This window comes from Lissotriton vulgaris, chromosome 5, assembly GCF_964263255.1.
Source record: "Lissotriton vulgaris chromosome 5, aLisVul1.2, whole genome shotgun sequence".
Taxonomy (NCBI): domain Eukaryota; kingdom Metazoa; phylum Chordata; class Amphibia; order Caudata; family Salamandridae; genus Lissotriton; species Lissotriton vulgaris.
In genome coordinates, this window is record NC_141693.1 from 1,681,361,536 (window position 1) to 1,681,375,925 (window position 14,390).

Below are 14,390 nucleotides of genomic sequence, written 5' to 3' on the forward strand. Positions count from 1 at the left end.
TAGCGCCGGTTGAGGAGGCGTGCTCTCGCCGCTACATAGCGCTAAGGGAGCCTACCCCTTTATTGCCGCCAAAAGTCACTGCCGTGGCCTGGCGCTGTGAGGAGAAATAGCGTTGGAGGAGCCAACCCTCGTTTTGGCGCTTTCCGCCATATAATTAATTAATTAAGAAGGGAGCCTACCCCTTACTGGTGCCGTCGTCACCGCCGCAGCCCGGTGTCGCCAGAGGGACCCCCACCGTTGTGGATGCCGTTGCGGCGGCCCCCGGTGTGAGGAGAGGGCCGCCGGAGTAGAGAAAGGGCCGCGCTGGGCCCGAGAAGCCAGCCTCGACCTGCCCATGTGACGGGGGCGTCCGGCCGCGCCATTGGCCCGCCCCGCCAACGCCGCGCAGGGATTGGTCGCCTGCCCGGGCGGCCGGGAAGACAGGAAGAAGCGGAGTCGAAGCCCCGGGTCCCCGTGAGGTAGGAGGGGGACCCGGGTGAAGCTTCGTTGCGGGGCCCCCATGCCAAGGAGGGGGCCCCGAGAGGAGCAACCGGAGCGGGAGGCCACCCCGCCGGTCTGTGTCCCCACGCGAGGGACCGGTGAGGCAGGCGGGGCCGGGGCACACTGTCGGTGCCAGCCCCGCCTCTCGACCTGAGGCGCCCGGACTAGAGCAGCTGCGAGGCTCCCGTGCAGTCGAGGGAGCCCCGATTGAGCCGCCCCGACCACCCAGGGAAGAGAAGGAGCCGGGTGACTCCCCCAGAGGGGAGTAGAGTTCCCCTCTGCGTGTGCTACGCCAGGGGGCCTCGAGGCACATTGCCGGTGCCTGCCCCTACGCCTTGCAGTCCAGGTCCCCACAGGATAAGAGGGGCCTGGGAGAATCGGAAGTCGCAGGAAGGTGCTGCAGGACCCGCAGGGCTCCCAGTTGGTCAGGGAAGCCCTGCAATTGAGAGCACGTTGCAGCAGGGGCATCGAGGCACATTGCCGGTGCCTGCCCCCACCGCAAAGGAGGCCCTGGACAGCCCGGTGAGTGTGGGCAATAATGTACAGTGTGGGGGGTAGAGAGGGCAACGGGACACAGGGTCGGTGTCCGCCTCCCCCCCCTGCCTCTATTGACTAAGTGGGGCCCAAGTGCCTAGAAACCAACTAAAGGCTGTTGGTGACTGCTGCCTCAGAGCCCCAGGATACCAGGGAGGCGTACTGAACTGCTTTTAGAAGCCCTTGCTCACCCTAAGGATCACAGGAGGGAGGTAGAAGGTTGTAGTGGTCCCCAGGGAAAGGGTTGTCATATACAGCCAAGTGAGAGGCCCATTGGAATGCATCTTTTTGCTTGCTGCCTAATTTTCCCTGGAGTGTTGTAGACCTGACATCCCACCTCTATATGTATGCCCCGAGGAGGGTTGCCCTAGGTTAAGGGTAGAGGGAGCCTACCCGGTTCTGTATAGGTGTTCCTTATCTATGAGGGGGGCCCTACCTGATGTTAATGCTAGGCGAGGTATGTTCCGCCTGACGTTTGATACACCTAGCCAGACGATAGGCCTAATGAAATGCCATTGTTACCTGTAGCCAGATGGTCCCTGAGGTTAGGCCTGGCTCTTAGGCTACTGTTTATACGTTTATGGTAAGGCCACCTTCCTATCTAATGGTTAATTGCATGCTTTTGTGCCACCGTGCAGGTGATTGTGCCTTTTATTACAGGTGCTCCTATTTATGATGTACTATGATGCCCTGATGTTTTCCTTTACAGGGGTGGGGATTGGCGTTGTAACGCATGAGGTGTATTTATGCATAATGTTGTATCTTACATTTTCAGCCAACCCCCTAAGGATGAGAGCCTGAGTTGGCCCCGCCAGATTGGCCCCAGGTCTAATGATTTATTAACCATCCTTTTTCCTTACAGCTATGGTCTATGGACTCAAACCCTTTTTGTTCCTATGTAAATAATTCCCCCTCTGAAATACTTGGCTCTGGTGCCAGTTGGCGCCGTGTTATGATGACACTGTAAATGCATTTTTGACTTGCAGGTTGGAAACCCTACTAAATGACGTATCTTTTTCCAACTCAAATTGGTGTCCTGCCTCTTTTGTGGTGTGCCTGGTGTGTTGACTGAGGGTACTGCGTGAATGCTTCACATGTCCTCGAAGTTTGGCCTGCCCGCTTGATGCCATGCTACCCCCTTTGAGACTTGGGCAACCCCCATTTCCAACACCCATTAACTTGCTTTTTGTTCTTTTTCACATTTTGTTGTCTCTATTTTAAGTGGTGTCCTGGCTGGAGGTGTGCCAACAGCTGTCAGAGATAGTGAACCTGTCCTCAAGATACAAGGGGGCTGATCATGATGGCTTTGTAAATGAATCAGCTGGCAGCTGGTTTGAAAGATGGTGCTGTGGCATGAGGTGATCATACACATTTCACCAGGCTGCTGCCCCGAAGAAGAGAAAGTTTGGAGTCTAGAGGGCCATGGAGCAGGGTGTTACCACTAGGGCACAGGTCCTATACAAATACAAAGAAGTGGGGGGACTTGATGAGCTAGCAGTTGTCAGTAGAAACGGACGGCTAAACGTATGCTTCGCGTGCTGCTCGCTTTATGTATTAACCTTGAATGTACTTTTTAAAAATTATTTTGGATGCTCATTTTTAAAATTAACTGTACCTGATGCACTTACTTACTTGCATTGAGATTGAGGAGATGGTGTGTTGCTTGGTTGTGCACCTACCTGGTCCACCGCAGCCATTGGGGGACTGTTTGTTGCGGAGGGAGTACTGCATAGCCCTAGCTGGTGTAAATCCACTTCCGGTTGCCATTTCCCTGCCGCCATCTTGTTAGAGGAGGCAGTCTAGTCTTCCACCTCCTTGTTCCTGGACACACTACTTAGGCTGCCCATGGTGCGGGAGCGCCGGTGGCGCGCCAAAAGCGTACCAAAGGCAAGCCCTTCGGCAGCCATCCGCGCCTGGACGACGCCAGACGCTAGAAATGCTGGTGGTTTTAAGTCAAGTGTGCCATTATACACCAGAGAAGACCTGATGTCCATTGACCGGCGGTTAAGCTCATGCAGACAGCCCTTGGTGGATGTTGTGGAGGGGCCTTTCTGCTGTCTTAATAGCGGCTATGATTCCCATCCCGTGCTACCCCCGTCATCCTTTATCTCTACCCAGGCCCTCTGGGAAAATCTTATCCCTCAATGTCCGCTCTTTGGCTAAACATTACATGGAGATTTATGGCTTAATAGAGGACGAATCACCTGATGTGTTCTTCCTAACCGAATCCTGGTTGACTGATTCCATGGTGGCTAAACCGGGCCTAGCGCTCCCCCTGGGCTTCAGTATCTTGACTTTAAACACGGAGTCTAGAGATGGGGCATAGCTGTCATTTTCAAGTCCTGCTACCACTGTACATTTGTCAAGGAGGATGTGTTTAGTTTTGTAATTTCCTTTGGCGCTCATTCCTCTATGACAGGTTTGTTAGTCTACCGCTCCCGGGGCCGGCCTTGAATTTTAAATCTGCTATCATTGAGGCAGCTGGTTCCCTGGTGCTGATAGCCACCAACTTTAGTATCATTGGTGATTTAAATCTACACTTCGACCGTCCCTCTGATCCTGAAATCAGCAGCTTGCTTCTGATTTCACCGCTTGCCAATTAAGTCAGCTTGTGGTGGGCCCTACCCACATTGCCAGACACTTGCTTGACTCCGTCTTTTCTAACATCCCCTCTCTTTCGGTCAAGACAGCTAGCCTGGTGTGTTGGTCTGACCATTTCATGGTCTCCATCTCCTACCCGTTATCAGAGTCAGTGCCTAGAGGTGATCCTAAGGCCTCCTGTAGACAACGCTGGCATAAACTTTAACTGGAGGACTTGCATGCCATCCTGGCACTCTGTCCCACTATTCCAGCTACCGATCCGGATTTGGCATACAAATCACTCTGCAACTGGGTCCTACATGCCCTAAATACTCTCACTCCAGCTAAATGGTCCAAGGGCCGCTGCTCCAATTCAAATTCATGGTTCAACGATTCTCTGGCCATCTTGCGCAGTACTTGTAAAAAACTGGAACGGGTCTGGAGAAGGGATTCCCGCATTGGGGCTAAGAAGTCCTACCAGAATGCGATCAAGTGCTATCACAAGGCCATCTTCGGCACGGGCGACTTACTTCTCTAATGAGACGAAGTCTAGTAAGAACCCACCCAAATGTGTTTTCAAAATACTTAACGATCTTAAAAATAGGAAAGACCCCTCCACCGCTGTGATCACGTCTGGGCAGCAATGCAAGAATCTAGACAAGAAGGGGGAGCCATCTATAAGTATTTCCCTATCTGCCCTATTGATCCCGCTGCCTCGCATGGTCCGTTCCCCACTCTCACCTTGGCAGCTATTCCTCCTATTGCCCAGGATGAGTTTCTCATGCTGAGCAAGAAAGTCAAAGCTGGCTCCACCGTGGATCCTCTGAGACCTGCTCAATTTAGTGACTCCCTACCTGTACTACTTGCGCCATTGTGTCAGGCAATTGACTCCTTTTTCAACACTGCTGTTGTGCCTCTGCTATGGAAGCAAGCAAGGGTGGTCCCCCTGCTGAAAAAACCCTCACTGGACCCGACTAAACTAGAAAACTTCCGCCCTATTTCTCTACTGCCTTGGGTTGCTAAAGTTGCTGAGGCCCACACCAACAACATACTCTCGGGCATTCTGAATAACACCGGCGTCTTGGATTGATCCCAGAATGGCTTCCTCCCTGGTCACAGCACTGAGACTACGGTCTTAGCTGTGACCGAACATCTGTGGACCATTCTGGACGAGGGACATACCATGGTCCTGATATTGCTTGATCTTAGCGCCGCTTTTGATACGGTCTCTCACTGGATCCTTTTACATAACCTAAAGGGGGCTGAGGTGGTAGGTCTTGCCTTGGACTGGTTTCAATCTTTTCTGTCTGACAGAACATTCCATGTAATTGCCCCCCCCTTTCTCTCCCACGCTCAATCCATCAGGCAGGGGGTACCCCAGGTCTCGGCCTTGAGCCCCGCACTTTTCAACCTGTACGTTCAACCCCTAGCTGTGGTGGCGAGGGACCATGGCTTGACCATGATCTCGTATGCCGATGATATGCAGTTTGTGGTGGCACTCTCCGATGATCCTACGTGGGGCGCCTCCAAATTTCGGAGCGGCTTAGCGGTGGTTGCGCAGTGGATGACCACCAACTGCCTTCAGCTTAACGCCAATAAGTCAGAGGTGCTGTTGGTGGGTAGAGAAAATGGGCTCTGGAGTGCGCAATGGTGGCCTGCGACCTTGGGCAACGCCCCCTCCCCTAAGTTGGTGGTAAAAAATCTTGGGGTTTTCCTCGATTCTACTCTTGGGTTTCAGGAGCATACTAAGAAGGTTGCAGGCACCTGCTTTGGCCTCCTCCGGGGACTTAGGCCCATGCTGTTTTTCTTCATCCATCTACCCGTCAGTTGATAGTCTAGGCAGCTATTTTGTCCAGACTGGACTATGATAACTTACTCCTGTTAGACGTTAACCTCTTAAGCGCTGCTGACGGCCAACGGTCGTCACGAGCGCTACCTCCCCAGTGCTGCGCACGACCATTGGACGTCCATTCAGCACTAGTTCCAATGGACAGCGCAGCACTGGGGAGGGATATTTGCGAAGAAGCTAAGGTGTTAACAAGGCAGAAGTGATACGTTTGCAGCGATTCCAAAATGCAGCTGCCCGAGTCCTTTTGTGACGGGGGCTATTTGCCGTTTACACTGGTTACCCATGTCTAAAAGGATTGGATTCAAAACCGTATGCTTGACTTTCAAAATACTTGAACTATCACCCCCTGAGACTCTGTCCAATCTGCTAGTGCCCTATGTACCCACCTGCCAGTTACGGTCAGCTGAGCATTATCTGGCTACGGTCCATCGGGTGAAGCGCATCCGTGCTGGGTCAGTCCTTCCGGTATCTAGCCGCGAAACTGTGGAATTCCCTCCATACCCATATCCATCGCCTTGATTTCCGGTTTTCTTTTCGTAAGGCCACCAAAACCTACCAGTTCCCCTTGGTTTAGTCCCGAGCTCCTCTAATGACACTGCTACCAGCGCCGGTATGCCTCTTCAGGCAGCTGCGCGCTATATAAAAATACCTAACATAACATAACATAACATAACTGACCAGGTAAGACAATATTCAAATGACCTCATGACGTTACGACGTAGCGCTGTAAAAGAAATAAAATAGTGCTACTTAAATTATTTGTGCAAATACTGGGACAGACTAAACCATCTGACAGTCTTACAGTGTCTGCATTTATATACAGGGACAGAACAAAGGCAAAAGCGGCCTCTCTTAAGTACCTGTGAAGAGAAGGCAAGCTGTGTGCCTTTGTTTCCCTCTGTGACATTTACATTTAAATGTAAGGCTCCAGGCGGCCCCCAGTCAGCATACACAAACAAAAGGAGGCCGGATGGCCCCTTAACTTCGCCCCAGCTGAAGGTGAACAAAGGCTCGCTTGCTGCCTGCACGTTGCTGCTGGGAATGGAAAGCAGGCAACGTGCAGGTGCTGCTGAACGTGTCCTGGTGTTTGAAAATGACAAGGGACAAGTTCAGTGGGGCCCAACTTCTTGGCAGGGGGGACGGCGTCCACCCAGTGAAAAGAGTGGGGGGATGCCTTATACCTGCGTGTACCCCCGACTTGAGTCTGGTTACCACCAACCAAATATAAGAGGGCTCGAACAACAGTTCTGAAGTCACCTTCTGGGAGGAATGGTTTAATTTTCTTCAGTAGAGAGAGCTGGTATCATGCCGTCTTTGTATTCTTGCCACTGTTTTCCTTGAGGGTGAGGTTGGGGTCTAGACTGAATCCAAGAGACTTGGCAATGTCAGCGCACTCTTCGGTTCTTTGTGTCGTGTTCTTTACATTTTTCAAGTGGTTTGGGTGTCTATATGACAAATTCAAGACACAATTCTTAACAGCCCAGCCAACAAGTATCGACGAGACCTAAATAATGAAGCACTTTGTGGATTAACAAAAGATGTAATCAGTCCAGATATTAATTCTGTGTGCCAGAAGCGGAGTGCTTGATAGACTTGTGCAACAGATGGAGGATTATAACTCCAGGCATTACTCTAAATGTGCTTAACAAGAACTTATTTACTGGGAAACCATTTCCACTCAACCTTAAGTGTAAGAAATGTGACTTCTACACAACAATGTGCTAAGTTAATGAGTTCACAATAACAAGGTTGTAGAGTGGGGAGTCTCACCTTTTATATACAGGCTGTGTACACCCCCTAATGTATCTTTATACATGGACACATATTTAGACCCATACTTGGAGTTATAGCCTTAACACTATTGCAAAAGCGCTCACGCCTTCTCTTCTCTGTACATAGTTAGAATAATTGAACTCATTACACATTTTAATGATATTCTAAACCGGTTTAGTAGTAAAGAGTGTGAGTGGCTATGTTGTCGGTGATGCCTGCATCAAGGCGTAGCATGAATTGTGATCAGATAAGGTGATGGTTCGCCTGTTTTGAAGGTGAATGGTGCATGTACTTGGGTTGGAATGTATAAGGCTGCTGGGATTAGAGATCCATGTGCTTTTGTGTGATTTTGATCATTCTGTAGTTAAGGTTACCTAGTGGGGATTTCAAACATATTAGTACATTATTCACTGGAGGAGCCTTTTAGGTTTAACAAGGGGAAGAGTAGACACACCTTCATTGTATTTCATGATGCCATAGTCAGTCATCGATTTTTCAAAGTCACCTGCAAGTATGACCCTTTTAATGCATATACTGTGGCAATCACATGAGTGTCCTGTGCAGTTTTATTTTTCATGCAGGCACAATATGATATCTCAGGATACCTCACATAGGGGACGTTGGCAGGAACGTGGAACTTTGCACCGGCATCAAAATCCTCTTCTGACCTGGGCACTGGTGGGCACAATCCTTGGTATTTCAGCCTGGATGGAGCAGAGGAACAAAAGCAGTGAATATGAAGATAAGAAGTGATTGTCTCCTGTCTGCACTCACAGCTATGTTTAGACCATACTCCTGAAACTGCTGCCTAACACAAGCATTCTGATTGTCAAAGAAAACTAACAGGGTGACTTGTAATATGAGTAGATTGGTGAAAGGGGTTTTATGTTAATTATTCACTGACGAAGATCCCTAGCCTAGTCTCTTTTACTATTCTGTGACTTGGCACACATTTGGCACCCAGGGAATGAGCCGAAAACGGGCCTACATTTATTTCACGCAGAAACACTGATGCCTTTTGCTGCTGCTTCCTTGCCTTGCTACCTTGCCAAGAACCAGTCTTAACCTAATGTGTTTTGTCCCTAAATTAAAGTCTTTTCAAAAGCAGTTCTTTGTTGTAAAAAAGTGTGAAAGGTAGTGCCCTTCTCAAACCACCATATCACGGTGGAGGTAATGCTGAAGTGATGCAAAAGAAGTTTTCTCTGACTGTATGTGAATGAGACTCTGGCCAGTCAAGCAGGCTTTCAATTCTTCCAGTCTGACGCAGCTGTGCTCGGCCCCTGCTGAGGCGTGTAGGGTGTTTAAACTTGAATGTCAGGGGACATCAAAGCACATGTCACTCGTGTCCTTCGCCATTACTAATTATCTCCCATATTACATCCCGCAGGGTATGTCCTATGACCTCATTGATAACACCACTGAACCAAAATATATATATATATATATATATATATATATATATATATATATATATATATTACATAGTGACAGTAGCCACTGTGCAAGATTTTTTGGCTAGCTAGCAACTTTTTGCACCCTTTGTGCATTTTCACAAAATGCTAAAAAAAAGATTCATCCACCTCAGCTCCTTCTTGGAAAGCTTTGGGGTGGCCTGTCAAGTGAAGTCCGAGAACAAGGGGTGTCCCAAAAAGTGATGTCCCCATACAAATTTAGACATTGCTACAGCCAAAATGCCCAAACGGAATTACATCAGATCTAGGTGAAAGCTTAATCTTTACGCAGAAAGTGTGCTTTTTGTGATTTGGTGAAAATCTGTTCAGCCACTTAAGAGTAATTCAGCGTCAAAATGTACAGGTATCTAATGTACTGAGTGAGAACCAAGGGGAAAAAATGAAAAATTAAGCTTTCTGATTAACTGGTCTGACACGACTGGAAGCAGCCCCACGATAGTTGCATCACAAAGTGAAATGTTGTGGCCCCCATTTTAGAACTCAGGGGCTCAACCCCTGTGTCATGAATATTAACATCAAACACCACATAAGAGGGAAGGGTAGTGGTACCCCGACCCCCTGGCTCTTATGGAGGGTTCCTAGAGAAATCTCCTCAGAGTCAAAGTATTGTTTTTTCATGTTGCAGTGGACTTGTGGTGCTTTCATGGTAATCAGCACTCCCTGCAAAAAATTGCTAGAATAGCTCAGAATTACAGCAGGGTTGAGACAAGTTTACTGTGGCACAAGACAAAAGACAAAAATAAGCTGGGTGGACGTCTGTTGGTTTTGCGTGGCTGTGTGCGTTTGGCCAGCAATGAGGGGCATTATGGATCATTCCCGATTTGGTCGCCTGCGGGGTTTGAGGGCTGAAGGCTGTGCACTGTGAGGGACTGGGATAGTTAAGTGTGGTTATAATATCTTACTTCACATTAAAAATAAACTAGAACTTCACTTAGACAAATGCTAAAATGGACGTTATAGTCTTGCACGGCAAAACCTTACTTTATATTTAAAAAACCTAAGACCATCACTGAAAAAAAACCCAAAGAATATAGTGATGTTATAGTTAGGTGAAAACGTCCATTAGAAAATACCATTTTAAACAAAAAAAATATCTGAAAATCACAAGTTATATTTAACAGAAGTAACTATAACATGCTCACTTGTCAGGCACTGCTTATAACCTCACAAAAAACTTTTCACCTAAATATAATGCTATTTTTTCCTTTGTTTTTCTCAGTCAATTTAAATACATATACACGCGCACACACATGTGTGTGTGCGTATATATATATATATATATATATATATATATATATATATATATATATATATATGTTAGTGAATGTGAATAGATGTGTTGGAGGTGTGTTTTAATGCGTTGTTGCAATGGTAAAAGTGAATGCATTATAAGTGGAGCCGTGATAGTGGACACATGGTAAGGGTACTGTGTGGTGTTTGGTTTCACTGTAGTAATCTATATTCCTGTCCAAGATGGTGCCTAACCATATCCCTTCTATGTCATTTCCTGCCTAACCCATATAGAAAGAGAATTTGGTCTGAGACGAGTAATCAGCAGTGCTCTCAATTTCCCCATTTCTCATTGTGCTCATCACCATCCTTAGAAGCCTTGTCTCCCTAACTTTTTGCTATTTTTCGATTGTATTTGTTTGCCTGGAAGACTATGTGCAGGTCTCTTAATTTAATCTGTCTCAGGGTAATTTTAGTGTCTTGCTTTCCAATGCCTGTAAAACTCTTCATCTTCGATCAAGAACTTCAAATATTGGCAAGGCGTTTTTTTCTGCCCCTAATGGATTTTTCTCTCCTGGCTTGGACCCTCTGAATGAGATATATGACACATTTCATGTGTATATTAAATATAGGGTGGCACCATAGCCAGTTTGATGAATCACCTTTTCTTCAGTCAATCAAGTAGGGAGGGAGGGAGACATTAGCTGGGTCCATTTTTTTTTAATACCTTCTCACATTGAATCACAGATATCGTTAGTGCTCACAACTCGTTTGTACATAAATGAGACCTGCCCTGCTCATACTCAGCTTTTAGCAATGCTTGGACCTGCACTACTCAACGTTTGACTTGCAATTGTCGTGTGAGTAGCACTTTTCACACTCAGCTGACGTCATACTCTGTTTGCAGACTCCATAGACATGCTGACACGTGCATTCTTAAATACTTTCATTCAGAGATAACGCAGACTTCAAGTTTTGATTCTCATCTAGCAATGCACATCAGCTCCATAAAGACATCGCTTAAATTATTTATAATTAATAATACACTGACTTCACATCTTTTCAGGGTGAAAATACTTTCTAAGGTTGTGACAATACTTAAACTTCACCTGATCATTCCATGACTACACTTTCAGATATTTCCAATTGAACACAAATATTACATATTTCAAAGGTTGGGTCTACAATTTGTGAAATCTCAACAGCTAACACTTCGCTCCTTGGTTAGACATGAGAGGACACCACATTAAATGCTGGGTAGGACACTGGGATGAGTATCGGAGAACCATGTCCACTGTACTCAAAGACTAAGGCTCACCTGAGGTTCCACCATTGCTGGTTGTACTCTGTCTCCGGGATCCGCCCATCAAACACCTTCCACCGCCATTGGTCCATAAGGTACCCGAAGGGCAGAAAGGCGATCTTATCCAGGGCCATGCTCATCAGGTAGTTAATGTCACTCTCTACAGTTGGAGAAGAACACATGTGGATTAAATTGTATGAACACAAATGCAGCAAAAAAATTAAATTAGCATTCCCTGTCTTCAATCACCACCTCAAACACAAGCAGTGGATGGCCTCATTTTGGGAATGACCACCTGACATCATGACCAGTGTCTAACGAATTACTAGATCACTGTTTGCCCTTATGAAACCACAACAAAGCCTCAAGGTCTCAGCTCCTCCATTTAATATTGCACCTCTTTCTTCAAGAGAACAAATTCAGTTTAAAGACCACACCTCCTGCTTTAAGATTACACCTCTTAATTTAAAATTGCACTACTTTATACATTTCTACATCTCCACAATTGAGATCACAACTCATTTAGAATCACACGTCCTCTACCTAGATCGCAGCATCTTGGTCAAGAAGATAACACCTGCTCCTTTAAGATCACACCTCCTCCTTTAAGATCACACTTTCCCATTAATTATTGCAACTCCTTTTTTAAGATTGTGCCTCCTCCTTCAAGATCTCCCATCCTCCATCGATATATACCAGCATATACTTTAAGATCACACCTCCTGCCTCATTATCGCATATTCCCTTTCGGATCACACTTGTTTTTATTTCAAATAACATTGCATCCATGCATCAAACATATTAAATTGCTACTAATCCTTGTGTTTCAAGATCACATCTCTTCCCCTCATTGCTACACCACCTCCATAACCACATTCTTACCTCAAGCACCCATGTTTATCTTCGACGTTACCCCTCCTCATCTTTCAAGATCACACCTCTTCCTCCAGTACTACTCCTATGATTATTAAACCTTCAGTAAAACCCCAATTCAACCATCAAGATTACTTCTGCCTAAAAAGGAATTATCATGTCCTCTTTCATGATCATACTCCCATTAAAGTAATCTTTTAAGGTCACAGTACCTCTTAAAGATCGCACCAACCCCTGCCATTAAGAGAGACGTTCGATCTTGACAAAGAAGGCACAACAAAATCTTTTTTCACAACAACCCCACATCCATCAAGACTGTATTCTTAATTCAAGATGAAAACTCTTCCCGTCACAACCACAACTCAAATCCTTAAGTCCAAACCTGCTCTTTCAAGAACATACCAATTCCATGTAATATCACTTTTTCATTCTAAAAGCAAATCTCCTCCCTTAAAGTACCACACCCTCTCTTCAAAGCTATACCATCTTATCCAGGGATCAAGGTGCTTCAAAACCAACCTCTCTCTTTGACCAGAACACTAAACCTGTATTAGAGTAGTCCTTCCCAATGCAAACCTATTCTAGTCCCCCATAACATCACACTCAACCAATAAATCAATCAGTAATCCATTGCTTCCCTTCAAGATCAGACCTCATCACCAAACCTGTATGAGAGTAGGCCTTCCTAATGCAAACCTATTCTAGTCCACATGGAATCACCCTTCTTCCCTCTGAGATCAGACCTCATCATAGTAGACTACATTGTCCTATCTGACCATCTCAGAAGTGTCCATTCAAGTTTTGACATTTCCTCTTGAGAAGGGATACACCAATAATCAGGCAGAATTTATATAGGGCACAAAGTTTGCAGTCTACTAGAAGTGAGCGCTTCAATGATAGTCGGTACTGCAGATAGGCCTCTATCGCGCAGATCTGAGGGGTGCTTCCAATGGATAATGACATTTAGAATTATTGCTATCTCCTAAGGCACAATGTCAGCACCTGTATTGCTTTCCACTTTGTCCAGAAGGCCGATGCTTTGCAGGTGGCTGGGTGTGGCGACGGATAGCGCCAAGACATCTCCGATGGCCTCATGGAAGCCAGGGTTGGCTCCATCCCTGAAGGAAACGGGCTGATCTTTGTACTGCAAGAAGTACTGGACATGTCCCATCTCATGGTGAACAGTGATCAAGTCATCCATATTAACGACGGTGCACTGCTTGATCCTACAGCGATCAAAGAAGATGTAAAAGTACATCAATATTCATAGAATGATAAAAAGGAGCAATGGAACCCAAGAGAGAGAAGGAAGCACAACGGATACGGGGACGACACGCAAGAGATAAGAAAGAAGCAGGAAAGTAAGGAATGTGAATAAAAGAAAGAAAAATAAGAGAGAAAGAAAGAAAGAAACAAACAAACAAACAAACAAACAAACAAAGAGAGAAAGAAAGGAAGAAAGAAAGAAAGCGAAAGAAAGAAAGAAAAAAGAATGAAAGAAAGAAAGAAAGCGAGGAAGCAGAGAGAGAGAGGGTGCGAGGGAGAAAGGGGATCAAGAAGAAAGAAATAAGATGAACAAAAAAGAGAAAGAAGATAAATATAAAAAAAGGAAAATATGAAGATACAAATATGAAAGAAAGTACACAAAGTAAACAAGAAAGAAAGAAAAACAAACAAAGGAAGGGAGAAGGGAAGCAAGGAAGGGAATAAGCTAGAAGCTGAAATGTAATTGGCAGTTTGACTGGTCAATGCTTTTTTGCTGCCGAGATAACATAAAAGCAGTTTCTAAACCACTGCTGAGCGAGGAGGGACCTTGACTGACTGCAGCGGTGGAGCAGGGATTAGTGCTTATCACATGACACTGGCGACTCCAGCAGGCTTAGCAGTCCAGTGCTCCCAGGGGCCGGGTGACTCATGCCTCCGAGGCTGAGCAACATGTCGGCAGAGCAAGCAGTGCCCGGCCCCGCTGCTGCCTGCGGTGCACCTCTTATCTCTCTCAGTGACACCTCGCCCCTCCCCCTCCCATCTCTCTGATGTCCTTCTTTCCCAGCTTCGGTTCAATGACCCAGTGAGTCTTGGCACCACTTCCAATTAGAGGTCACGCAGTACTCTGACACACCCACCTGTGGGTTTAGTGGCCTTATGTTATGCTTCAGTTTTTATACAGTGCCCACTCAGCCAGGGCTTTAATTGTGCCGGGTCCTGCCGGTGCTGCTTAAAAGCAGGTGCTGGGACGGGTCTCTATCGCGCTCTCTATTTTTGCCCTCACCCTCAAGGCGAAAAACAAATCTCAATT

The 14,390-nt window shown here is 46.4% G+C and overlaps 1 protein-coding gene across 1 annotated transcript in view; it reads right to left on the minus strand.

Moving 5' to 3' along the window:
• Window positions 1-14,390, minus strand: part of ACE (angiotensin I converting enzyme) — a 212,610-nt gene that overhangs the window by 16,408 nt on the left and 181,812 nt on the right. Inside the window, exons 20-22 of the mRNA XM_086923822.1 lie at window positions 13,097-13,320; window positions 11,237-11,381; window positions 7,822-7,920 (exon numbers count right to left, since the gene is read on the minus strand). Of these exons, the coding sequence (XP_086779948.1) occupies window positions 7,822-7,920; window positions 11,237-11,381; window positions 13,097-13,320 (468 nt within the window). The remainder of the gene's footprint in view (window positions 1-7,821; window positions 7,921-11,236; window positions 11,382-13,096; window positions 13,321-14,390) is intronic.